Here is a 27,476-nt window from a genome sequence, read left to right on the forward strand (position 1 = left end):
GGATTGCATTTCACATTTTTTAAATTTATCCCCCTTCCTTTTCTTTCTCTTTGTTTCTCTCTCTTCTAGCTGGGGCATACCCATATATTTGGACTTTTATTAATTTATGAGATCAATTCAAAAATGAGTTTTATCCTTGAAATATTGTCTTGACCTTAATTCAAATTGACAACGACATAAAGTATTTTTGAGGAGGCACTTTTTTTAAAATTAAAGTTCATACTTTCAGCTATTTTTTTAAAAATTAAGTTCATATAGCTTTACACAGGAAAAGCTATTTACTCTTGTTCCTTCATTACCAAGTAAATGGAGTCTCAAAGTAAAGAAGTGTTAACCAAGATCCATTAAGCATTTGAGGATAAGGATATATTTATTGAATTAGAAGAAACCATAGACTCGATGGTGATCCATGACTGCAGTGGTGGTTGTTCCTTAATATGGTCATTTCATGTGTTGCCCTTATCTCATTAATTTGAAAAGTGTACAATGATTACATGTGTTGCTGCAATAAGTATAAGCAACGTTCTTGGCTCCGATTTCAGGGACAAAATAGTGAAAGTTTTCAGTACCAATGGAGCAGAGTAAATTAAAAAACATTTTCCAATTATGATGCATGTCAGTTGTTACGCTTATAGTCTGAACAGAGTATCAAGGCTCTGTCCTGATTACTTCTAAAATACAAATACTATCATCTCTGAAGTGAATATTTTTTTAGTATTCATGTGATATAAAACAATTCACTATTACGCCAAGCACATCAATTCAGTCAAATAGTAAATTAATGATATAGATGAAAACAAAGATACAATCTTGTAGGAAAATATATTTTGAAGAATGAACCACTTTTGTCAGAATTAATGTTTATTCAACAGAATTTGAATCCAATCCAAGTAACCGTTAAAGCATTGAAAGAGAGATTACCGCTACTCCCAAGTGAACTTATCGTATAGAATGTATCCCAAAATATTCATTTTGAACCTTTTGAAACTAAATGTAAGGAGGGAACAGAGAAAGACAAGGGATACATCAAATTGAGAGAATGGGCACCTGAAACCATTAATCACGATAGTGGTTTTTTTTTTTTTAAATACAAAAACACTCATACAGTTAACTTTGATTCCAAAAGAGTTTTCATTGGCATGTCGGACATAAATGTACCAAAAAAGCCCCGACTGACGGAAGTTCACGTCAAAAATATGATAATCAAATCAAACATAGAGATTTACTGTACAGGATTGACCCCATAAGCTCTAAATGTAGTAATATCATTGAATAACCCTGTCCAAAAGCAAAAATGGAACAAAAACAGTATATGCTCAATTTAATAGAGATTGATCCCCTGATTCCAAATATGGCCTTATTTTTCTGTCAGAGTGTCATAGCCTTCAGAAAAAGGCAATACATTTATTATTATTTTTGGCTATTTTAAAAATTCGAAGCAGTTTTAAATCCTCGGTGCTGAAGATAAATTATGTTAATATATTTTAAAACCAAATGTTAACAAATTCTAAAACAATTTTTAAAATGTCTGCATCATACTTATAACTCGAGTTATCATTGTTTAAAATGGAAAATAGGTACTTTTTATTCAGAGGCTCATAGCTTCAAGACAAATAGATTCAAAAAGTTTAAAAGTATCTCATTGGATAGCTGAAAGTATGAACTTTAATTGAACAAAAGGAGCCTCCCCAAAAACGCTCTATATCGTTGTCAATTTGAGATCAGGCCATGACAATGCTTCAAGAATAAACCTTCTTTTTGAATTGATCTCATAATAAAAGTTCATATAAATATGAATGAATAATGGTATAATATGAATAAATATGGTATGCCCCAGCTAGAAGAGATAGAAACAAAGAGAGAGAAGAAGAAAAGAGATGGAAACAAAGAGAGAGAAAAAGAAAAGATATATTATACAATTTGTTATAACACATGTGACATGTCTCAACCTGTATAAATAAATTATTTCAAGCTCCATGGACTAAAACATTAAATCAAGTAGTGCATCGAAGGCTAACGTCATTATTAGCGGAAAAAAATATTTTGAACCAATTCCGGATCTACTGATATATTGCACAACTTATGTCTGATGAAATATATATCTAACGGGCAATGTGGAAAATGGGGCATTTTGAAAAATGCCCATTAGAATGGGCAATGTGAAAAATGCCCGGGCAATCTATAAAATTTTCAATAGTGAGGTCATTTTACGTTCATTAATATTGTCAAGTAAAATGATTGTAATTTGATTATTAAACAATTCATTGCGACCAATTTGATCATTAAGGATTTTATTAAGGTAAAATTTCATTACAAGCAATCAAATTATCCAATGCAAGGATGCCCAACCTGTGGATTGCGGCCGCCTAATGTTTAATTGTAGCCCACTACTCATTCTCACTTCAAATAGTATTTTTTTAGCAAAATTTTCGTAATATCACCAAAACGCGTAGAACGCTCATAATACGTACAAACATTAAAAAATATTGCATGGTATCTTATATTTTCTGAGATTCTAACAGGGTTTCCAAGTTAGCTTTTTTTTAAGCAGTTTAGCCTTGAAGAATTAGATTTGACCTTTTTTACATTTGGTCTCAAATTGAAATAAATTTGTATTTAATAGTTTATATATATATATACATTTTTCAAGAAATTTAACTTAATAGGTTCTAAGGCCCTTTTTTTTTTTTTTTTTCGTGGCAATGCAGCCTGTTATATTAAAATGTTAAGACATCAATGATCTAGAGCATTTTCATTGAAATTTATATTTATATTGTATTATAGTATGATATGAAATTATCACAGACTCAATTTTATTTTAAAAATATACCTGAGCCAACAGGTTGTGCAGATGAACAGCTGGTCCCTAAGGTGGATCAAAACCTATCACCACTACTATCCTGAGTGCCAAGGCCCCTTTCGAATATATTATAATACACGCCGGTCCACAGGTTACTCTAGTGAACTGCTTCTCCATTAGGGGGATAAAATCTATCACCACACTATGCTGGATATCAAGGACCCCTTCTAATATATTATAATTAATACACCCCGGATTGTACAAGTGAACCACTGGTCCAAAAGTTGGATCATATAAAATTAAATTATTAAATCATATAAGAGAACAAATGGATACCTTCAAGACAAGTAAGTTGGCTTATGGACAGTGGTTTGTTCAGTATGCCAAGTTCCAAGTATCTACCGTGAAAAAATAGATCCCCACTACGTCTTGGCTGTTGTGATCCATTTAGCAAAGAACTGATATTATTGATTAGGCACAAAAAAATGGTGTCTTAAAACAGCTCAATGTAAGAAAGCAGTTTGAGCCTTGCAAGGAGTCATTTCTCAGTGTTGATGAAGTTCCCAGAGACAAGGAAGTTACATTGTGACTACTGCATCAATTATGTCGGATGGAAATGAACAAGGCGTTAAGTAGTACAATTGGAAAGACTCACAACAAATAAGTTCATCTTGCAAATAAAAAAAAGAAAGGACACCTTTGTAATAGCAAAAGTAGTTTATTTGGTGAATTTAGGATATATTTAGGTAACATTAGTTCTGTTATGTATGTTCAAAAAGATGATTTCTGAAATAATTACATTTAATGTTGAAAATTATATTGAAATAAGTTTTTTGTTTATCTCTATTTTGAACAAAATAATAATATTTATATGAAATATATAACTGGGTAGTTCCAATATTATTAAATAGGATCAACAATTCTAAAGTAAATTTTTATTAGATTTTACTTGTTGCTGTAGTTATCCTGATATGCCCAAGTTTTATCACGTCCATTCAATTTGCTCACATTTAGTCTTAAAAAAAACCTGAACCTCTGGCTGCAGAGGAGCTGCATGCCGGTCATACACCACCACCAAAGTTACACATCCCTTTACAGAGACCACTAAGTATAATACCAAAAAAAGTTCAAGAGTTCTGCGAATAACGACCCACCTTTTCAACCAGCGCTCACTTTCACAAGCTGTGGTGTATTATAGGATATTGAAAGGGATCCTTGATGCTCAGGGAAGCGGTGGGTAATGATCCACTTTTTGAACCTACCATTATTTTGCACAGCCCGTGGGTGGGTGTGCATTACAGGATATCAAAAGGGATCCTTAATGCTCAGGGAAGTGGTGGGTAATGATGCACTTTTACAACCTCGGTGTGTTATAATATATTAGAAGGGGTTCTTGATACTAAGGATAGTGATGGCAATATAGCAAATCACGAATATTAGAGCCAAGTCGATGCCAACAACTCCGAGTTCTACCGCTAGTTACTAATAAAAATATAATCATACAATAAATACTTTTTATTGAACTTTAAAAAGTTTAAATAAATTCGGGTACCATTGCTAGCTTTTTAATAAATATTTTTTTTATTTTCTCCCTAATTAATGATACCACTGCTCAAAACAATCCATGCGTACTTTAAATGCACACTTATCTGCCTTTTATGTTTTATCTCATGTCAACAAGTTTGCATTAATGAATTATAGTTAATTATCCATGGATTTCGTGTCAGACAAATGTGTTTATTAATACAGTACTTGGTTAATGTTAGCTATAAAAATTTGATAACCCTGAATAGTGATGAATAACAAATAAATATATATTGATACATTGGGTAACTTGAGAGGGAAATGCAGCCACCAAAGCAACTTCATTCCTTCAACTTTGCTAAAAATCTCTATGTAGGCAAATGCAGATAAATTACATAGTTAAAGGTACTAAACATTACAAAAAAAGATCCATTTTGTGTAAAGGTTTTTATTACGGATGTTTAAAAAAAATGTAAATAACGGATTAATTGGTGGATTTGTGGTTTATGAGCTTTTTCGCAATGAGTGTATTCTTCTTCTCTAACTTCGTCTTTCTCTTTTTTGTAACTTTTTCATCTGATGTGACACTCACACCTTGAAATGATTTTGTGTCATTGTTTTTATTGACTTTCTTATAGAGGGAGAAGGACTTGACCTTGGGCTTGCTTTTAGATCCGGTCATAGCCGAATTCTTGGTCATTTTCCTATTCACTAACGTTTTTGGTCGATTTGAGGATCTCATAACTCGTATTTTCCTTCCTTTTAGTTCAGTGTGATTTAGCTCCAATGCGTTTAGAACTCCATCTGAGTCCATAAAATTGATAAAGCCAAACCCTTTCCCTATACCTGTCGACTTGTCACGAACAAGTCGTATGTTTGAAACTGCTCCACAAACTAGAAAATGAGAGCGTAGCTCCTCTTCGTTCACAGAAAAGTCCAAATTACCAACAAAAACCGCCTTTTTTTGATCTACTTTGTCCTTTAGAGCAATATCAATTCTGAAATTAATTTGAAACAATAGAAAGTAATGAAATTAATTTGAAACAATCGAAAGTAATGAAATTACATTGAATAATATAATATTAATTTTTATCTCAGAGTTTACCTTAGTGTTTTATCATTATAGACAGTACCGTTCAGTTTGGTGGCACTCTCTGCCTCTTCAGGAGTTTTAAACCTAATGTATGCAAGGAAATTATCACGGGATTCGTGATGAAGCTTCCTAATAACAGTTACTTTTTTTAACGTTTTTGGATCTGGTCGTGCAGCTCCTCGAAATCGAACACATTCAATGGAGCCAAAGGGTTTAAATAACCGATACAGATCTTTTTTCTTTGCCTTGATGCAGAGATTACCAATGAATAGTGTTCGTTTTTCTTTCTCAGGATCCATTTCAAACTCTTTGGCGTCCTCCAATTGGGCTTTCCGTTTTAGACTTGGAGTGACTGGTTGAGGCTCTCCTTCCAAAACTTCATCATCATCCTTCACTTCCTCATTAGTCATCACATCATGATTTTTCTTATTTGTGGAGCCCGTCAATGGGCATGGGAGAGAAGCCTCCTTCTGTTTATTACTTGTTGCAAATAGAGACTTGAATGGAAGATCATCATTACCCGAAATTAGTTGGGAGAGTGCACCCACTGTATAACCAGGACTCTCAACCACATCCTTTTTAGTCTTTTTCCCCATGATGATTCGAAATTAATTAAATTTCAATACGGATATATTCAATAGATGGAGATTGCAGAGCTTATTTTCTACAAAATAACTTATAATTTTGGTTTATAATATCAGACAGCAGCGCACGTGTTGTTTTTTTGTAGTATTATGACGTCATACACAAACAAAACAAATCCTTTGCAATGGCCAATGAGTTCTTATACTATCTAAGAACTCATTGTCCTTATTAAATTATCGGGGAAACAAAAATAGTAGACATTAAATAAACTAAAGGACTCAAGGGAGTCCTTAAAAATAAGCCATTGCCTATTTTATGTTAATGGTAGATACTAAGTCTACTGTATAAATGTCAAATTTTATTGAATACGTAATTTTGGTGTATCTAGGTCCTCCCTCATTTAAGGATTATTCAACATGTTCAAGAATCATATTCATGCTTCCATTGAATAGAAAGCGCTGGCTAAATGTTTATTAATTGGGGCTTGATTGCTCCTGGGAATAGTTTATGTATATTCAAAACCAAATAATATCATATTACCAATAATAATGCAATTTGGAAAGAAGGTATGACTTCCAGAGATTAGTTATATTCAAAGTTGCCACCTATTATCGGTCTAGCGGTTCAAGTTCTGGAATTCCCCCTAAAAAAATAATGTGTTATAAACTTGAAATAATATACCCAACATATATGCATCTAAAAAATTGTCTAGATGAGAAGTACATTTTTTATATACTTGAAAAAATTATTAAATATAAATTCGCTAAAAAAATTGTAAAAAACTTTTTTGTACTAATTTTGCAAAAATATAATTAATAGTATTTATTGGGACTGTAAAGGAAACACAAAGCCCCCAATATTTTTTCCTACTTGCAAAAAACAAAAAAGTTATGAAGAATAATGTTGTCGAAAAAATAACACTCGATAACTGGTTCATTTTTGCAAATATTGCAAAAATAATCTAATGAAATGTTCCCGGAAATTGAAAATACTCCGGTCACTATGTTTCGTCAGTATTTTTGTTTTTCCCAAAAAGCATCGTCTTGTGTCATTTTATCTTAAAAAACTGAAAATTGACGTTATTTTTTAATTGAATTATTCAGAAAAGGGCAGATATTTCAGTTAATCATAAATTTTTATTTGTCAAATTAATATACAAACGAATCTCCAGACAAATTTCTACAAAAATTTATTCCATTTACTATTCCCATATTCCATTGAAATTATTTTTTTCACCTGAAATAAACGAAATTGCAATTTTCACCGATTTCTTTTTTAGTCCATAACTTTTTTGGTTTTGAATAAATTTAAAAAACGTAGTGATTCGTATAGTTGTCTTCGAAACGCCAATAACATATTGATAAATAAATTAACCTCCTATCTACTCTCCTTGAGCTGAAAAAAGCGGTTTTTGGGTATAGCATAAGCCCCCTCATATAACCTCCCCAAAAATCGACACCCCCGTCGTAGCCTGTCCCAGCTCAAAATTTCAGCCTCCTAGGTTCAATGGTGTGGAAATGTATAAAGGACATTTCCACTGTTTCAATCTCTCTTTTATATATATGCAGATACTAAGAAAATACAATATATATCATAAAAAATAAATTAGCTTTAATCAATAAGTCAATTTTCCGAGTTTTTTTTTTTTTTGTGCAATTGCACAAAGCCGTTTTCCAATGATTTTTTTTTCACGTTGCTAGGGTGATACACTTGTTTCTGAGTTCCAAATAGCTAAAGGCTTCTTATAGATCTGGAAAAGGGGTTTTAAGCACCAGACAGTGTAAATGTAAGAGGGAAGGTAGATTATAGATCCGGGCCCCTCTTAGAGCTTTGGATACTACACACTCTGTGTATAAGGTGTATAAGGCCCTGTTTGTATGGTATATTATTTTCTGGGCCCGAATTTTCTAGTGACGCCTCTTGTTTTAATTGTCTGTTACCAAACTGATAATGTATTAAAAAGAACCAAGACCAATGAAGCTGAACCGAGACCGAAACCGTTGAAATGAAAGAACCGGCACCGATAGAACCTGAATCGGGCACAACCTTGGTTATATTTTCATGTCTAAAAAAAAATCAAATACTAAGTTTTTTTTTATCACTCGTATGTCGTGACTAAGTAACAATAAAGTTAAAAATATGTATTAGAACCTTATTAAATTAATACCGATCGGGTTATAGAAGTTAAATTGTAATGAGTAAATGGGAATTTTCCTACAATATATAAAAGTAACGCTATCCTGGGAGATCATCCCTAATTCAAAGTTCAAACTAGTGACTTTTTGAAAAATTGGATTTTTTTGTGCCAGGCATTTTCTTGACCTTTGGCTTGTAGATTTGGTTCTCCGCCATAATACACAAGAACTCCTGCTTGAAAACACATTTTTACTTGTCTATGAATTTATATTATCATAATATACCTTTTGGAAGTAGGGGATGTGCAGTATATTTTGTTAATGGTGTAAATGGTAAACGAACAAAATGGCCCATGCCTGGATATACTACGAGCTCAAAATTATTTTTCCCACTTTCTTTTGCTCTCGTCTCAGCATTTTTAGCAAAATCAACACTCAAAAAATTTTTATCATCCTCTCCAGCAATCCAAAGCACGTTCCCAGGGAAGTTTTCGATTGGAATGTTCTATGAATGAATGAAAATATAATTTATATTATTATACAATTATTAATTACTAATTTAGAATCTAGATGAGGCACTAAAACAACTTTGGAAATATCCATGGAGTCATCTGACCTTAACTTGACATTATCATAATTTAACTGAGCCAATTCTCCCATAGAAACTCCGTTTTTTGTCAAGGACGTTAAAATTGAAACGCAAGCTCCGTTTTGAATACAAATGGCTCCAATTACATCTGGCCTAAGACATGCTAACGTTTGAACAATGTCTCCACCTTTAGATAATCCGAGTAACCCAATACCCTTGTGCTTCATAACGTCATCTCTAGTCAATAAATAGTCAATCGCTTCTTCAAAATATTCTGCCTCAAGTGTTTTATAACTTCTAGGCAAGTCATCAACTCCAAAGTACCCTAAAGATAGCGTAACGATTCCTCTAATAAAGACTTATTTATAACCAAACATTGAAATATTTTTGCAAATATGTTATACAAACCGAGAGGCCAACATGGATGAGTCTTCTTCAATCACATTTTTATTATGGATTCCTCCATATAGATTAATTATAGCAGGGAATTTATCTCCTGGCTGCGAAGCCGGTATGAAAAGGGTGCCCCTTGTCCTTCCGTGATTAAGTTTAATTCTTTTCACTCCTGAAGACATATAGTGTCTTGATATACTCTCAGAACACAAGACCTTACTAAAACAATTCAATCATGTCTCATAAACAATAAACTCAAATTCTTAAAAAAAAAAAAGAACACTCTCACTCACCCACCGAAATCCTCAACAGTAATATCAAAATTTAAAGGCTTAGTTACATCAGAGGGCATAAGAAAATCATAGCCACCTTTATCTTCAATCTTTTTCATCGACCAAAATATACCCATAGAATCAGGAATGGAATAACCCTTAGAAGGAACAGACTCATCCAAATCCAAAATCTGAGAATCTCCCACCTTAAACTGATTGACCGACTCATAAAATAACCTTTGTTCCTCGTTGATTAGCTTTGTTCGAATAATGAGATGGGAAAGATCTACATCCAGGACCCGAATGGAAACTCTTTCATCTACTAAAATATTTCTTTGATGATGATACAATAATTACAATCATTTTAAGAATAAAATATTTATGTACATTTATACCTCTTACTAAGTTCCAACTTTGTCAATGTATTTATGGATGTAAAAAAAGACCGTTTACTTTTAGTTACAATATTTTTCAGCATAAAAATCATCGACACAGACATTCTACCTATGAAAAAAATATAACACATACATTTTATCTGCATTCTCTGACTTCTTATGAGTAATGTCATTTATTAAACAAAGAAATGTAAATGAAGTATAATAATAATTATTATTACTATTAAATATAATTATATAATTTTAAATAAGGGTTCTGTAAAAGGTTTCATTTCTTTCCAAGACTTTGATTTGTTCTTCCTCCTCTTCTTTAAGTTCAATTGAGTGGATAACATTCCTTGTTATATTGAGAATAGTTCGAATCTGTTTTTTAGACAAGAATCCAATGTTTATGTCTAGTCTATTAGAATGATGAACTGCTTTTATGACATTCCAAATGAATTTCAAGTCTTCTTTAGGAATAAAAGTTTTTAAATTTTCAATGCTAGAGTTTGATAGAGAATTGCACCCATGTTTAGTAGCATGATTATCCAAAATATCGATAAAGATCTTCACCAAGAGCTCAGAAGAGTAACATTCGTTTTTAAAGGCACGTTCTAGGCGGAAAGGATTCAGAGACTTGAGGTCCGGAACAGATGTATATTCAATCGAAGTAGAAATAGTAGAAGGCCTTTTACCTTCAAGATTATTTTCCTGAAATTGTTTGGAGGAAGAGGCTGGTGGTTGACCACCCTGATTTATTTTGGGGTTCCAATTGACACCCTGATTTTTCTTCAACTCTTTTATATCATGACTTGTGACTGGATTTAGATGGGATGTCTTGACAATTGCATCAAATTCCTCAAAGGTGCACCCCTGTATGAAGAAAGGTGGAAAATTTAGAGAGTTTTTCTAAGATCATCCCTTAATATGCTTACCTGTCGAGTTGCTCTAAACTTTGCTTCATTCCGTATCCAATAAAGACTGTCTTCGTCAATTAATTTCAATAAATCTTTATGTAACTCCTCAAAATCCAATTTGCTCATCTAATGAAGTAATTTTTTCATAAATAATAATAATTATTATTATCAATTATGAATAGGGAAACGGATGGTTTATACTAATAATAATATTAATAAGGGAAGTTACCAAATTAATAAAGAAAAATATAAATCTATCAAATTTAAATGACATTTCTTTATTTAATATTTCATATATTTCGCATCAACTAAAAAGAAGACAGAATAACACATCTTTGGCGATAGAGTAGTGACCTTGAGTTATGTGTGGTATATTCAAAATAAATTGATTTTTTCAATTTAAAAAAATAACACTTGAGAGGGGGGAAAGGAGGTTAAAAAGAACGTCTTCACAAAGGAAATGTAATTATGTATATCCTACTTACAATTATGAGCAGGTTACATTTTTTGCAAAATATTTATACAGTTAAATTATGATGACGGGGTTTTCTGTTAGCTCATTTTTTTTTTAAATTATCATTTCTTAGATAATTTAGTACCATCGTCAACGGCTCCAATGGGATTGCTAACGAGAGGATTGCTAAATCCCAATCCTAGGCCTCTCGCAGTATGAGTAGTAATTCTAGCCTTTTCATATTGCTTATCTAAATCCTGAAACATTTTCTGATTTTCTGGTCCTTCCGAACCCTTATTTTGTGTTTGAGAAGTTGTTTTTATACCCATGAGACGACGGAACTTTTCATTTGCTTGGCTGTTACCAAAATTTGTAGATTCCCAGTTGTTATAGGAGGAAGAACTCTGGCTGTTATCATTCGTTACGGGAATATAAGTCGAACTTGTAGTACCCACATCCTCACTTTCATTTGCAGAAGGTTTATCTTCATTACTAGTGGGTTTTGACCAGAGTAGTTTTCTCTTTTTAATTTGATTTGCATAGCGTAAGGGGTTTATGGCGGAAGGGTTATAATATTTAGGTAACTCAATACCAGTTATTTGTTTCACTTGAGCAACTTGTGCTTCGACTTGTTTTTTAATATTCCCTTCATTTATTAGAATTCCAGAAGCTGAACCAGAGGATGCCTTCTTGAAAGAGGTGTCTGTTGTGGAGCCACTACCACCAACAACATTGTAGTCCTCTTCAATTTTACTATGTCCTACGAGACCCAATGCCTTTAATTTCCTAGTATGTTTACTCATCCGTTCATATTCTTGATCTTCTCGTGAGGATCGAGGCCTCTCACGGGACCTAGATCTTCTACGCTCACGAGACTTTGATCTTTTTCTATGTTTTCTTCTGTGTCGATCTCCATCATGCTTACGCTCCTCACGTCGACGATGATGGTGTCGATGACTCCGATGACGATCCTCATTTTTTGAAGGAGAGCTCCGACGATCATCGTCAGAGGACTTTTTGCTGCCCTTGGAGTCTTTAAACTGTTTTCTATAGGCTTTATAGTCCTCAGTATTTGCAAATACATTATTACTATCAGAGTCGCTTCTCCTTCTTCTATCTTCTTTATCCGATTCCTCTGACATGTCCATGTTCACATCATCATAGTTGACATCCTTTTGACGCTGTTGAATTTGTCCATTCTTTGGTTTACTATGTTCATAACTCTCTTCCTCCTCATCATCGCTGCTGTATCCTGTCACCAAAGACGCCATAGTCTCTATAAGTAGTAAGAAAATGCGAACACATGCTTGTTTTGTTTTTTTATATCTATCAACAACCATTTACAGAGAAAGAAGCATAAAAAGTGGAAGCTCATAGAATACTTAATACCAAAAAAAAAGATGGGGAGAAGAAGAGAAAATCCACAATATCAATCTTATTAAGTTTATGATCCAATTTTGGATAGTAAACTCATCCATATTCTTGTTCAGTAGAATTACTTAACTTTATATAAAAGGATATATTCATCAATCCAAGGTTAATGGATAACCTTGCATCAATCCAATTGAGAATTTTAAATCATAAATATACATAATCGTTAAAACAATGACTCAAATAAGCTAGGGAGAACAGAAACTATAACAGAATAATACAAATGTTGTTGTTTTTTTGTAAAAAATTTGTAACAATATATTTAAAAAAATCTGTCATCTTCTATGTATTTAGTGTAAAATCTGTCATAAAATTAACTTAGTTAATAATAATGATGTTACATTGTTTGTATATAAAAGATAGGACATTAAGAGATCCATGAATAGATTTCTTGTATGTTAGTAAAATCATATTGTAGAATTTACCTTGTTGTTGACGACGTTCCAAGGATATGCGTATTGATATTATTGTGTTTTATTTAATACAACTTTTATTAAATCGATAAGAAGAGTGTGTTAGATAGACTACGTGAAATGCTTACCCATGGCGATGTGAAGAGTAGCAGAGAGCACTCAGCAGAGGTTGGAAGTGGAGGAGAGAAGGAAGCAGCTAGCTGACATGACGGATTGTCCATGACAGCATCACTTTTTTACAAGATTTGAAAAAACAAGAAAGTGTCGATGGTGGACGCGATGAGTAGGAGTTCATAGTTCTTGAGTTCTTGATACAATCTTTATACTTAATATAGGAGGAAAATTCCAACTTTTTTATAGAGAGAAATTAAACAAATGAGTTAATAAGTCTTTCTTGGTGCATGCATTATTTAAAGTAATGGATTTAAATTCAGAATTAAATCATCATAATTATTATACCATTCAACAGAACATCACATTCATGATAAAAAGTATTTTAGAGCTTCCAATTTTCAATACATTTTCTTTGTAAAATGATAAAAAACATGCGACAGGGACTCCTCTCCAATAGGAGGAAGTCCGAGTCGCACATACTATGTGTAGGGAACAAAATCAGGACTTACGAAGAGATCCGTGAAGCTATACGAGAGATGAAGATTCCTTGATGAGAAAATGGCTGGGAGTAGAATGAAAGGTTGCGGGAATTACAAAGCCTAAAAAGGAGGAATATTTTACAATACTAATGTAATTGTAGTTGGGCCATTAATGTTCTGTGGAAGAAATTTGTGGCCCGTGCTAGGTTTTCTTTTTGAGCAATGTTAAATGTAACAATGAAAAATGTAAGTAGGAACGCTGTTAAAAGAAGGAAAGGCACGGTCGAAGAAGTAAAAAAAGAAAAATAATGCTATAAAACTAAGAAGAAAAAGAAATTTTATTTTGTCTCCGCGCACTCATCAAATCCATTTCTAGCTATTACTAGCATACTTCGATTCGTGAATTCATTACTAGATTTAAAAAAATATAGCAGAGTGCTTACTTTACATAAACTAAGTCTGCTGTTGTACTAATGTTAATGTAACAATGGTATAAAAACGTAGATATACAATTGTATTTCCGTTCTACCCTAGCTATTTTAGAAACAAGCACTAAAAATCTATTCTATTATCTGGTAACTTTGACTCTCTCAACCTCTCTAATATAATATGATATAACTTTGATAATATGAAATGATGAGTGATGACATATCAGATAGCTAAATAAAAAAGGAACCGGCTAGAGTGTTTCATTTGACGTCATCGTAATTTGACGTGTATGTAAAAAATAAAATAAAACAATACTACTAAATACCGCAACTGATAAAAAATTACACTTGGAACTGCAGGATTTGGAGATATTTTGCCTCATTCATTGTCATGGTGCTTTGGTGAGACGGAGGCATGAAATCCTTACATTCCTCAATTGTTCACATTCCAAATGAGGAATCCTATCTCATCCCATCCTCTTCTAAATCCACTTTTAAGGCTGTTTGTAGGGTAATAAATTAAAAAAAAAAATTATTTCCCATAGTTCAAGTGATTCAGAGATTGTTCATCTTTTCAGGCATGGAACAGACTCTCCAGACTTCAAAGATCCCTTGTATATATTTTTATAATTGTGCTGCTTTTATTCCAAGTGTACTTGCTCAATGATGTTGTCGGTGATGGTAGGGAGGAAGTTTCCCTTTTTGAGCGACAAACGTATGAGAATAGCTTTAGCAGAGAGTCCCAGCAATACCGTAATAAAGTTGAAATCGTCAAAGAATATATTCAAAATATTCAGGACACAACTGTAAAAGATGAAGAGACAAAGACGACTCAGGGTACTGGGGACAATGGCGATAATATTAGTCCTCAAACGTCAAAAGGGGTTCTAAATTTTAGTGGGCCTACAAACAGTCGTCAAAGATCCGTTGTAGATGCTTTTAAGCATGCATGGAACGGCTATAGGACTTATGCTTGGGGCCATGATCATTTAAAACCTATATCCAAGAAAACCATGAATTGGTTTGGCCTTGGACTCTCCATTATTGACGGTCTAGATACAATGGTTGTGATGAATTTAGTCGATGAGTTTGAAGGTTACATGCGATGCTTGCAATTACTCTTAATATTTTGTATCTAAATAAAATTTTTATATTTATTTGGCTGCGGCATTTCCATTTAAGTCAATTTTCTATAAATAATAATAGTTTAGTGTTGCATTTAACCTTCAAGAGGCCAAAAAATGGATTGATACCCACCTGGATTTCAACATATCCAAAGATGTAAACTTATTCGAGACTACAATCAGGCTCTTAGGAGGATTATTAAGTGCATTTCACTTAACTCATAAGAAACATGATGTACTTCTAGAGAAAGCAACAGATTTAGGAAATCGTCTCTTGGGTGGATTTAAAACCCCATCCGGCATACCTTATTCTGATATTAATTTGAAGACTGCCAAAGGACATGTACCCCGGTGGAGTCCTGATAGTTCCACGTCAGAAGTCACAACACTACAGCTCGAATTCAGGGATCTTAGTCGATGCACTAGCAATCCTGAGTATGAGGATATGGCCTTTCAAGTGTCAAAGAAAGTCCACGAGTCTACAAAATGGCATGGACTAGTTCCGATTTTCATAAATGTTGAAACTGGTGACTTTCAAAAGAGCTCAACCATTACCTTGGGTGCTAGAGGAGATTCTTATTATGAATATCTCCTTAAACAGTGGGTTCAAACAGGAAAAACCCATGAATTTCTTAAAGAAGATTATATTGAAGCAATAGAAGGAGTAATATAAGCAAATATTTCCACGAAGTTTCTCATTCTAAATTAAAAATTTATATTACAGATCAAGAATTGGCTGACTAAGCGTACTGCCATTAATAACTATTTATTTGTTGGTGAAGTTCAATGGGGCGGACATAATTTCAAGCCAAAAATGGACGAACTAGTAATGAATGACCCATCTAATTTAATAACATTATTATGTTTTATTATCTTTGTTGTTGTGTAATTTAGGTTTGCTTCCTACCTGGAACACTTGCTTTAGGAGTCCATCATGGAATGCCAGAAAGTCACATGGAAATGGCAAAAGAACTAATAGAAACATGTTACCAGACCTTTGCTACCAATCCCACACATTTAGCCCCTGAGATTACGTACTTCAATTTTAAATCCGGCTCTAAAAAGGATTTTTACATTAAGAGTAATGATGCACATTATCTACTACGACCCGAAACTGTTGAATCCCTATGGTACATGTTTTACATGACCAAAGATCCCATATACCAAGACTGGGGATGGAATATTTTTCAAGTAAGGCTTTAATGATTAACTTACATTTATATATTACATTGTATTTATTTCGTTCTAATAGGGTATAGAGAAGTACACCAAATATGCTAATGGATATTCAAATATTGGTAATGTGCGGAGTGCTCTTGATACAAAGCCACGGGACCTCATGGAAACATATTTCCTCGCAGAAACACTTAAATATTTTTATCTCCTTTTCTCAGATAAAAATGAAATTGATCTTCAGAAATGGGTCTTTAATACAGAGGGTCATCCATTACCAGTCTATGAGAGTTAAACTGCTCATTTTACAAGTTTAATAATGTTTGTTGAAAAAAAGGGAAAAAGAAATTCGCCATAGCTATTCATCAACAATATACATACAACCCAAAATTTTATATATTATACTATAAACTTCATTCAGATTTTTTTATTATCATACAAATATATATATATCTATAAATCAGTGAGTTAATTTTTGAAGAAAAAAAAAAGTAGTAATAAAAACCTAATAAAAGTGTTATCAATAATAATAATTACTTTTGGGTTAATTTAATACACTCTGATGCCTCAGTTTCAGTTTCTGAGTCTTTCCGCTCTCGTGAAATTTCTATTCCTTTCTTGCATGCCTTCAAAGCATCAGTTTTTAAACCCTAAAAAATATTAATCAATCAGTAAGTGAAATGTTATCTCATGATTACCTATATAAATTAAGCAACTTACGGTTTGGATGTAGGACATACCAAGATTGACTAGATAGCGCTGAACATACTCGGAATCCTCATTTAAAGTTATGGCTTTCTTGAAGTACTCACTTGCCTCTGAATAGTTACCTAAAAGAGAGTGAGTGGATCCAAGGGAATTCAGTATATTAAGAGATTGGGTGTGCTTCTCTCCTAAAAGGCTCACAGCCGCCTTGTAAGCACTTTCAAAATGTTGAAGAGCGGATTTAGCTTGTCCTTTGCTAAGCAAATACTCTCCATATTTATCTTGGCACATTCCCCAGAGGATCAAACTATCCTCGTCTATATCTATTATATATACATGACGGAATTCAAATAACGAATCATACCTTTTTTATACACACAAAATATAACAGACCCTGATTATCTTTAACTTTTTTTTTCATGCTTCGCATACAAAAGGAAAAGCCTTCCTCAGCTTTTTTATCTTCTTTTTTCACTGCATAAATTTGAGCCAATTTTAGAGAAATTTCCACAATAGAATTATCTTGCAAGGGCGTATTTTTCGGGGGTCCAAGGAGCCTTTGTATGACATCTGAGAAAAGCTTTTCAGCTTTCAAATAATCACCTTTTTCAAATGCCATATTAGCGAGAAGATCATTGATATAAACGACTCCATTTGTGTCACTTATATCATGCGCCATTTTAAGTGCCATATGAAGAATCATTTCTGCCTTTTCCAATTCATCCCTCTATAAATGCGTGGAGGATATTAAGAAAAAATATTAATTTCATAATTGATAATTCTATAATGTAGAACTTACTTGAATGTTAAGGATCCCTAATTTAATTGTATGGACGAGTCTGTCCTGTGGAGAATCATTTTCTTTGACATTTAATGCGGATTTGAGAGATGCAAAAATTCCAGAATATAACAAGACCTTAAAATTGTCTTTTTTTGACGAATGAGGTCGCATGAGTGAGGGATCAAATAATAAGTTTTGTTTAGTTGAGCCAAAAGCAAAAATTTGTCGGAAGAATCGGAACGACATATTATTGTTTCTAAAAGAGAAAAAAGAAAAATAACGTAAATTTTCTATTATAGCAACAACATCTAACAAATCTTTATGTTTTATAAAAGTATTTTTTTCTTACTTTGAGTATTGTGTGTTCTCGACTTCACAGATATGCATTATAATAAATTTAAAAATGACATACTTTGTATAAACGTTAATCCTTAGACTCCGCGAATATACGAACTACTACAACTTAGACAGGCGTTTAAATATAAAATTTTCGCTTTCCAAATATGAAAAATTTACGAGAAATGTGAATCGAGAAAAGTTATTACATATTTTATGGAATAAATTGAAATGTTTTGTACAAATTTGAATTAATGTTACTCAAGAAAGGGAGAAAAGAACTGAAGGGGAAAGATGCAACTGGTTTTAGACATATTATGTAAATATACATATGTATATTGAGAAATTAATTAAAAGATTTTCCTATGATCTAGAACGTTTCCGACAACGATTTTTTTTCGAAGATGAAGATGATGATCTAAAAGGACTTGGAGAGGATGAAGACGTCGAAGACCGACGACGACTTCTTTTCCGACGTTTTCTTTTTCGTTCTCGAGAGTACCTTCGGCGGGAAATACTTTCTCGAGAGCGATCTCGAGATCTTGAACGTCTATCTCTGGACTTGTATTTTCTACCACTACTACAACTTGAACTTTCAGTCCGAGAAACAGGTTGCTCCTTTGAAATGGTGGAATGCTGCTTTTCACTTGAGTATCTATCCCTGGAGTTTGATCTCTTATCACGAGTACCTCTTTTTTCTTTGGAACGAGATCTTTTCTCATGGTTATATTTGTCTCTTGAGCGTGAGCGCTTCTCATGGGATAATAATTGATCTCGTGAACGAGATTCTCTCTCATGAGAGGTTCGATCAGATGAAATTGATCTTTTGTCCCGAGATTGTCTCTCTCTTGATCTACCTCTTGAGTTCTTTGTTAAACTGCTTCCACCCTTGGGTGAACTATTTCCTTGATCTTCATCATCGTTGTTGTTCTTATATCGTTCACTGAATGAGTCTTTCCTGTAAATGTGAGAGACATTTTCTCCTTCCTTTAGTTCCCCACTCTCTATCCATCGCTTTTCACGAAGACTAAATCTCTCTTCCTTTGCCGCACACATTAAATTGATTTTTTCGGAAGTTTTTTCAAATTCCTTTTTCTTCTTACGTATTATGGACTCCAATTTTTCTTCGTCTGAAAAGGGGGATGAACATAATCTTGAACTACTTTCATCCGATGAACTATCCGAATTTTTTTTCTCCTCATCACTCGCATAACCACTCAACAATTGTCCAAGAGCTTTCTGGTTATTATTACTCTTGATGACTCCCGTTTCATGTTTCCGATGCTTATCCAAAATTTCAATACAAACATTTTGTATTTCTGTAGACGTTACTTCTAATAAAATTTCTGTAAGAGTGCGTCTCAATGTGATAGCCATCTCCTCAAGAAGCTCTTCCTTATTCTTCAAAGTCTGGTGAAGAATACCATTACCATTAGGAGGAGAATTTTCGGAATCATTGCGAGATTCTGAACTCCTCACTTTTTCCTCATTTTCTTCTACATCATGACTCTGATCATCATTAGAGCAGTTATCCTCTTCTTTCTTAAAATCCCCTTCATACTCCTTTTCCTCATTCATTTCCTGAAATTTCTCTTCTTCACGGATCCGTCGCATGATTTCTTCTCGCTCTTTTTGCCGCTTTTCTACTTGTTCCTTTTTTTGTTTTTCCCTTTCCATTTTCTCTAACCCTTCCCTAATCCATGGAGGGAGTTTCTTACGAGCTGTAGCATCAATTGTTGTCGCCGTATTTGTTGTATTGACCTTGGATGGTTTTTGCGTCATGCTTAGAGAGGAAGATGAGGAGACTACGTCGGGGGGTTTGGACTTTTTGTGATGGCGATGATGTAGTTTAGGAGAGTCTGAAATGAAGGAGGTTATGAATTAGAAAGCTGGAAGTGACTCCAGATCAAAGATATAGAACCTGGATGTTGTTTTTCTAGTTCCTCTTTAGCTCCTCCGTGGGCTTCCTCATCATCGTCTTCATCATCTAGGTCCATGTTCGCTTCTCCCAAATGATGAGAAGGAGGAGGAGGAGCTTGTTGATTATAGTTAGTAAACTGAGTGAGTTGCGTAGGAACTGTGAATGCTCCTGAGGGTATAGGAGGCGGTGGAGGAACAATGATCCGAGGACTGGCCCGAATAGGAGATCCCAACGCCAAATCCTGATGTGTACCTTTCATGGCAATCCATTGTTGAGCCAAGGCAGCCCAATCTACTACACTGTCTGTTGGAGCATAGGCACTTGGGTTCCAACAGGAACCTTCGTTATTACCCCACATCCCAGGGTATCCGTCCGAATATGTCCCGCTTTCTAAGAGATTATTCAGCCTCGTTTAGGGTTGTATTTAAACAATGACGTCACAAATACTCTTATTTCCCAATTTGATTAGCTGCCAGCTACAACTCCATACACTTGCTACTAAAAAGGATTGCTAGTTTCATCTAGCTTAATTTTTTTCATGGCATTATATTATATTATTTATTATGTTATGTATTTAAACATAGATTTCTTGGTAAGAATTATGGCTTCCATTGTAAACATTTTTTTTTGACAATGAATGATATTTCAATTTCGGTTATAACTTAAATAGTTTCAAATACCCAATCACATTTTTTGAAATATTTGCATATTATACCTATCTGTAAATTCAGAATAATTGACGTAATTTGTGCCTCAGATGCGTTTTTCCAACAATAATATTTTTTTTGTGGCATAAAATATTATTAACAAACTTGAATAAAAATACTGTGGTCATACCTAGATTAAGAAGATTATAATTATTAATGAAAAGAAATTTGTGTAGGTCATTATTTTCAAAAACTACCAAACTCCTTTATTGAAAATGGGAGTGTTTTAATCTATAGAACAATTACTTACTTTGATATTATATCGGATGATTTGTCATCAACATTGACTTAACTAAGAAATAATTATCGAAGATACTTAAAAGTCATAATTCTTTGTTGGTCTATGGATAAATACAGAAAATAATCGATTTTGAAATTGATTGTTGGAAATTTAAGTATTACCTTAATACACAATGTATTAGTCCAATTATAACATATTTAAACTTTATAATATACCTCAGAATAGTTGTCAATTCGTAATTTCTAAAAACCAAAAATAATTAATCTATCGAACATCCCATGAAAATTCAATCATTTCATCATACAATACACAAAGTTTATCATTTTTTTCTTTATTATAATTATTCCTCTTACTATTTAGTTATAACTTGTACAAGTAGGAATTTAAAAAAAAAAGAAGAAATCACCATACTTATGAGGAAGATAATTAAAAAAAAATCTTAGATGTTTCATATATTTTTTGACTTTTTAATAAAAATCACTAACTGATCATCATTCTATGGTACACATAAGATAATCAAGGATCTACTGCACCATTACTTATGAATAATTAATTTTTATAGATCAAAATGAAATTATTACAATAATGTAAAATTATCAATATAATTATATCAAGTAATAATTAAGACGAAAAAATTGCACCTTGTACACAACATATTACATATATAGTTTTTAATATATTATGAAGTTTCGTGATTGCGTCCTTGAAGCTCTTGTCATCATATGACTACACACTATTTGCTGCTGACTTTCTTGCCAGCTGATTAACTTTTAAATGGGTTATATTTTTGGTCCATCAGCGCCGCCATTAAACTTATTATTTCCATCGAATAGATCAGTGGGGTTTCCACTCGATCAGCTGTGTAAAGTGGGATTTAATTAATATATATATATTTATAATATGTATATTGATTATTATATTCATAATTAAATTCTTCCAAGTTTAAATACGGTTTGACGTGGTCATTCAACAGGAGTTCCGTTCGAATTTAAGAATAACAAGCTTCGTATTAATATAAATATATGACGTATAATAATTAATATTATAACTTCTCCTTTTTGTTTTAATATGAATACAAGATGTGGTTTTATTTTTCTCGTTGTCCCAAAGAAATTGTAGATTACTTAATTATTGGGGGTGATAATGGTCATTTGAAAATTAACCAAAAGTAGTATCTGAAGAAAATAAGTAGACTTAATCAAAATGTTCGGGAGAGGACAATTTTATTTGATGATCTTTCTTTTAAGATTAACATACCTAAGTAAGAACAAGGTGACTTGTATTAGTGAACATAAAATAGATTTCTAGCTGGATTCCTGAACTAGTAACACTTATGTTTTAAAACGTGAATAAATCGACTAAAATTTATGATGGATAATACGTTTATTTCGACGAATAACTGAATTCAACTTTAGATGTTACAAGTATAATCATCAATGTATGCATAGACAGACGATTCACCTCTTGTATAAAAATGAATAATACGAATGAATTAATGATAGTTTTTCTTGTCTTAATACCATATAATACTCCAAAACCGGGACATCACTTGAAGTTTTCCTTAAATGCCTTGAGTGTGTGTGTGTATATAAGTCTATAGAATATTAAAAAAAAACCCAAGAGATATCCAACAGTGATAGAGATCTATAAAGTGCCTATTTCCGAGAAATTAAGATTATATATTTTTTTTTTCTGTATGAGCAGACTTTTCCCCTCAAACTTTTGAATCTTTTAGATATAAGATAACTCTACTGACTTTTGTCTTACGCGTAGGGGCAAACCAATCTTGATAATAAAGGATAAAAGACAAAATAATAATAAAAAAAACATAGATTTGTAGGTGGTAAGAGAGGGGGGGTTGGGGTTGGGAGGGATAAATAAGTCTCTGATCTTCTTAGAATGCGAAGAGAAGTAAAAAGGCCATCATCAAACAGAAAAGACCCATAGCCTCAGAGAGAGCGAATCCAAGAATGGCGTAGGAGAAAAGTTGTTGTTTGAGAGATGGATTACGGGCATAGCCGATGACCAAAGAGCCGAAAACAGATCCAATACCAGCTCCAGATCCTGCGACTCCGACAGTGGCAGCTCCAGCACCAATGAACTTGGCAGCACTGTCAATGTCACTCTTTACAGAGGAAGTTTGAATAGCTCTGGCAGCGATGGGAGTCCATGCGTTCTGAAAAAGACGAATAAAATAAAAATGAGTTTTATTGTGACTGAAAGACACGTCGCCATCTTGAAATTAATCAATAGGGAACCTTCTCACTTGTCTTAGTTAAATTAAAAAGATACTTACTTGTCTTGCCAAGGCATATTGACATCTAACACCGGAAAGGGTGCTGCGAGATACATTGGAGGTGGCTAAACGAGCAAGAGCATACATTGCGATACAATCAAGTGTTAAACTAGGTGTAGGAAGAAGGTATTGACGCTGCAACGTTACTTATCGGAGTGATGTAGAGAGGAAGATTGGAAAATAAAAAGCATTTGATTAGAGATTGTTAACAATCATACCAACCACTTTGATGGATTTGTAAGTTATATATCTGGCCAAAGACTATTAATTTTCAGTTACTCACTCTACACAACTGAAAGCTCTCCCCATTCAATATGTCTTCTTTTTTTGTAACTAACGCGCGGCCATTTTAATTCTACAGGAAATCCATGCATTGTAGCTAACCTTTGCCTGACAATATCTAGACTGAGGTATCAATTTTGGCCAGATTGGGCTTATTTATTAATAAAATTATACTGGAATTTGATAATTCCTATGATATTATTCTAAACATTGACCAGTTTTACAGCAATTTTTGTTTTCTATTAGCTATTTATTGTAAATAGTATTATCTTAATCAGCAGTTCTTAATCATTAACCTCCATTTTCAGAATCTCAATAGATCTCATTATTTTAGCTCAGAAATTTCATGACCTTTTTAATATATATTATTAAGGTAATTTTTAATTATTTTATATTAGTTATATATATAAACATATTTGGATAATATTTTAACTTTAGTACAGTACGGCTGATTAGAAATAGGCCCAATGTGGATAGAAAAAACCCCCTAGTGTAAAAGAAAAATATTACTTAATAAGGGTATTTGAAGATTTGAGAAATTTCTGTTATAAAAAAAAGTAATGTAAAATGTTTTCACTTTATTTTCTTGAAAAAGGTTCGGAATTAAATTCTTAGCCATACTTACCCAGTTTGGGTTTCGGGCCCCATGTAATTTCTTTTGCATAGTGCCTTTAATAGTTCAGGCCGGATCTGTCTCCCTCATGATATATCCAGCAAATTAAGGACATCACTTAATTTGCAGGATAGTTACTTAAGCTTAAGTTCAAGTGAGATTACCTTAAAAAAGTATGTAAAAAAAACTCTTAGACAATTTGATATTATATTTGTTTATGTAAATATATTCATAGAATATTACAGAATATAGTTTAGACAATATGTTTGTATTCCTTTTAATTTAAACACAATTAACAACAAAAGAAAAAATATAAATATATATATGTGATAAAACAAATGATCAAGTACCTGTCCACTGATTAAGATGACGATAAGGCAACTCAATTATTAACCAGTCATTATTTTTTCTTTGAAAAAGTGTTTATTTTATATTTTTTAATACATTCTGATATTTATTGGGTTTGTTTCCGTAATAACCCATTAATTACTACTCATGACACATATATATGAATATGTAAAGAAATGAAGAGCAGAGGTATAAGGCATATAATAATAATTATTATCAAATGGAATAACATTACAATTGAAATGTAACTAACTATATGCTACTCTTATTTGTACTCATAGTTATTTATTAATAGACTTTCATCGTTTACTTTTTCTTTTTGTGGAGAGGGGTTAAGAAATTTTCGGAGCTCGTTCGAGAACGTTTTTTACTACTACTTTCCTTGGGAGGGCTTTTGGCCTCTGAACTAATATTATCTTCATGAAAGTATCTTGGGTTCATTTTTCTAACTCTTCCACTTGTTCGGCAATTAGAAATCTTAGAGGCCTCATCTTCGTTCACATGGGTTTTCCCGAGTTGCTCCTCACCAGATTCGTCATCATAAATCATATCCTCTTCGCTGTCCAGTTCATCACCCTCTTCCATTCTATCTCTCATGTCATCATCGAATATTTCTTCGACGACATCTTCAACATCCTCTGCCTCTATTAATTTTTCTTCCTCAACATCACTATAATGAGAATTAGGTACAATTTCTTCAACATTTGGCAAGATTTGTTCTTCGATTTCAATATCCGAAGAATTAAACTCATCATGGACTTCCTCTTGTTTGATAATATCTGAAGTCACGATATTGTCTTTTTCACTGTCTTTAACAATCGTTTCTTCAAAACTCTCATCTAATTCGACAACTTCTTTGCTTACGTCTTTATAATTGTCGATGATAACCTCATCATTGTGGATTTCCTCCTCATTGGACACATAGTGCGCTCCATCATGAGGGTGATAATCCTGATCATATTCGTCATGATGATGATCCCCTTCATATTCCTCACAATTCACATCCTTGTCACAATGAATGATCTCTTCCCCATCATGGTTTAAGGTGATACTTCTAGACTTTTGAACCAGTACACGAGAGCCTTGATAGCCTACTCCCACAGTGGGGGAAGTAATAGTGAACCCCTTGGATACAGCAGCTAAGCTACCATGTGGGGTTAATGGGGCTTGAGGTAATATTTCTTGTTCTGTCATAATTGGATATTCATGATTCGACTCTTTGTGAGTAGGGATTTGAGATACAGGCTGGAGTATAAGCCCAGAAGAGGGATGTCGAAGAACCTGAACTTGAGACCCGTCATTTTTTATTAATACTTCAGACTTGCATTCTTCCAAATCTACAATGGGAAGATCTGTGGTAGTTGAGCCTTTTGTACACTTTGGGATCAGGACTTTGCGGATCTTTGTGGTTCTGCAAGAAGAACAAGAAATATATTAATTAAATATGATCATTGTGAAGGACACAGAAATGGATATACTATTATATTGCAATTCACCTTTTCCTGGGTTGAAAGACAGGAGGAGGTGGAGCAGGGGCAGGAGCAGAAGGAGCTTGCTCATGGGGTACCAGAGCACTCAGTTTGGACTTGATTTCTTTTAGAGGCTTTACCTCAATCTTTTTTGCTGCGGGAGACTTAATGGATTTGAAAAGAGCGAGAGACTCAGGAGCTCGTTCGACTTTAACGATGGCGTTCTCAAGATATTTTATTCGTAGCCTTTTGGAGGTCTCTGAAATACCGTCCAAGTACTTTAAAGGCACAGTCGTTTTTCCAGAGTAGGCAAAGTCCAGGAGGAAGTTCATCACCTAAGGAGGGAGAGAGAGATTGAGTCAATGCGGGAATGAGGTGCTGAATAGACTAACCTTGGGATCTGTGTCTGGGAGGGATATGACGATGGGATGTTCGTGGTCTCCATGATTGAAAGCAGAGTACTCAGTGAGAACGGCGGCGAGAAGTGGAGATATGGATGAGAGGATGATGCGGTGCGAGGAGATAAAAGTCTTTTCCCCCGTGGGACCCCCGGAGCAGAGCAGAAGCACATCGTTGAAATTGTGGCGGTGGATATTGGCCAAGAGAAAGGATCCATGAGGCTTCTTGGATAAAATCCGCACTCGACGAGACTCCACCATCTTGTTATTATTATTATTATTTGTTTATTTAGGGAACGCTGCTGCTGCTGATGGAGTTATTGCAGGCACGGCCATTAATAATTAATATTATTAATATAGAAATAAATGTATATATTTAATATTATTTTATTATGATCGAATACGTAAGTATTTACATAACATTCACACACGTAGCTGGCTAAATAAAATAACAAGAGAAAAATGCTGCTGAGCTGCTGTACTCACTACTGCTAGCTCCAGATTAGTGCTTGTAAATAAACTCGATTACTGATTAGATGGCGCTACTATCCACTAAAATTCCCTCCATAAATACATAATAAATAATAATATATATTATATTTTTTACATAACAAACGTTATTCATCTATACCACGGCCAAAAAGTCAAGTAGACTGATGTGTTGACTCGCATGATGATCCGGTTAAATTAAAAATAGAGGAGTTGCATGATTATAATATTAATTTCTATTAATGAGGAACTCAATGTAGGAATGGTCAAGCCTTCACTCTGACTGTACAATCAAATATTCTCATGAGTTTTTCTACGGGGATTGCGGTCTCTAAATTATATATGGCAGAAAATAGAGTGGAATTATGGATCAAATTCATATTATAATATTTAAAGTGTGTTTATTATTCAAATTTAAGCATTGTGTGCTATTATTTTTATAAATAATATAATAAAATACATTTGTGTTTACAAAATGTCCTCTCCAATAAAAATTAAAAAATCTCTTCACTAAACCCATCTCTCCCCTGTCTTCAGACCCAGTCATGAGATATATAATTAATAGTTATTAAAAGAATGAATATTTATT

At 33.4% G+C, this 27,476-nt stretch overlaps 7 protein-coding genes across 8 annotated transcripts; 1 reads left to right on the plus strand and 6 right to left on the minus strand.

The window, feature by feature from the left end:
- Positions 1–4,516: 4,516 nt before the first annotated feature.
- Positions 4,517–6,148, minus strand: LOC121130127 (RNA-binding protein 34). Its single transcript, XM_040725856.2, has 2 exons — positions 5,430–6,148; positions 4,517–5,322 (listed from the first exon to the last, which is right to left on the minus strand). The coding sequence occupies exons 1-2, from the start codon at positions 6,011–6,013 to the stop codon at positions 4,809–4,811; spliced, it is 1,098 nt and encodes a 365-aa protein (XP_040581790.1). The 5' UTR covers positions 6,014–6,148; the 3' UTR covers positions 4,517–4,808.
- Positions 6,149–8,177: 2,029 nt separating this feature from the next.
- Positions 8,178–9,924, minus strand: LOC139907219 (peroxisomal succinyl-coenzyme A thioesterase-like). Its single transcript, XM_071893483.1, has 6 exons — positions 9,787–9,924; positions 9,413–9,724; positions 9,135–9,338; positions 8,693–9,051; positions 8,423–8,642; positions 8,178–8,369 (listed from the first exon to the last, which is right to left on the minus strand). Exons 4-6 carry the CDS (start codon positions 8,951–8,953, stop codon positions 8,269–8,271), a joined length of 582 nt encoding a protein of 193 aa, XP_071749584.1. The 5' UTR covers positions 8,954–9,051; positions 9,135–9,338; positions 9,413–9,724; positions 9,787–9,924; the 3' UTR covers positions 8,178–8,268.
- On the minus strand, positions 9,921–20,567 carry LOC121116782 (uncharacterized). The gene is made up of 4 exons (XM_071891973.1): positions 20,045–20,567; positions 18,489–19,982; positions 10,704–12,445; positions 9,921–10,641 (listed from the first exon to the last, which is right to left on the minus strand). The coding sequence occupies exons 1-3, from the start codon at positions 20,400–20,402 to the stop codon at positions 11,262–11,264; spliced, it is 3,036 nt and encodes a 1,011-aa protein (XP_071748074.1). The 5' UTR covers positions 20,403–20,567; the 3' UTR covers positions 9,921–10,641; positions 10,704–11,261.
- Positions 14,254–16,761, plus strand: alpha-Man-Ib (alpha-Mannosidase class I b). Its single transcript, XM_040725866.2, has 6 exons — positions 14,254–14,515; positions 14,583–15,099; positions 15,236–15,792; positions 15,853–15,954; positions 16,023–16,319; positions 16,381–16,761. The coding sequence occupies exons 1-6, from the start codon at positions 14,420–14,422 to the stop codon at positions 16,594–16,596; spliced, it is 1,785 nt and encodes a 594-aa protein (XP_040581800.1). The 5' UTR covers positions 14,254–14,419; the 3' UTR covers positions 16,597–16,761.
- Ttc19 (tetratricopeptide repeat domain 19) lies at positions 16,714–18,490 on the minus strand. Its single transcript, XM_040725875.2, has 5 exons — positions 18,137–18,490; positions 17,806–18,043; positions 17,400–17,733; positions 17,022–17,329; positions 16,714–16,951 (listed from the first exon to the last, which is right to left on the minus strand). The coding sequence occupies exons 1-5, from the start codon at positions 18,172–18,174 to the stop codon at positions 16,835–16,837; spliced, it is 1,035 nt and encodes a 344-aa protein (XP_040581809.1). The 5' UTR covers positions 18,175–18,490; the 3' UTR covers positions 16,714–16,834.
- A 1,789-nt stretch (positions 20,568–22,356) lies between the features above and the next one.
- Positions 22,357–23,551, minus strand: ATPsynC (ATP synthase, subunit C). The gene is made up of 2 exons (XM_040725978.2): positions 23,289–23,551; positions 22,357–23,168 (listed from the first exon to the last, which is right to left on the minus strand). Exons 1-2 carry the CDS (start codon positions 23,373–23,375, stop codon positions 22,887–22,889), a joined length of 369 nt encoding a protein of 122 aa, XP_040581912.1. The 5' UTR covers positions 23,376–23,551; the 3' UTR covers positions 22,357–22,886.
- Positions 23,552–24,373: 822 nt separating this feature from the next.
- On the minus strand, positions 24,374–27,174 carry LOC121130194 (uncharacterized). 2 transcript variants are annotated; one of them, XM_071893516.1, is made up of 4 exons: positions 27,006–27,174; positions 26,393–26,706; positions 26,028–26,335; positions 24,374–25,942 (listed from the first exon to the last, which is right to left on the minus strand). In XM_071893516.1, the coding sequence occupies exons 2-4, from the start codon at positions 26,657–26,659 to the stop codon at positions 24,838–24,840; spliced, it is 1,680 nt and encodes a 559-aa protein (XP_071749617.1). In that variant the 5' UTR covers positions 26,660–26,706; positions 27,006–27,174; the 3' UTR covers positions 24,374–24,837. The 2 variants fall into 2 exon arrangements, with proteins under 2 accessions (XP_071749617.1, XP_040581890.1); XM_040725956.2 differs by lacking the exon at positions 27,006–27,174 and having other exon boundaries at positions 26,393–26,839.
- Positions 27,175–27,476: the final 302 nt, after the last annotated feature.

This window comes from Lepeophtheirus salmonis, chromosome 1 (assembly GCF_016086655.4).
Source record: "Lepeophtheirus salmonis chromosome 1, UVic_Lsal_1.4, whole genome shotgun sequence".
Lineage (NCBI taxonomy): Eukaryota > Metazoa > Arthropoda > Copepoda > Siphonostomatoida > Caligidae > Lepeophtheirus > Lepeophtheirus salmonis.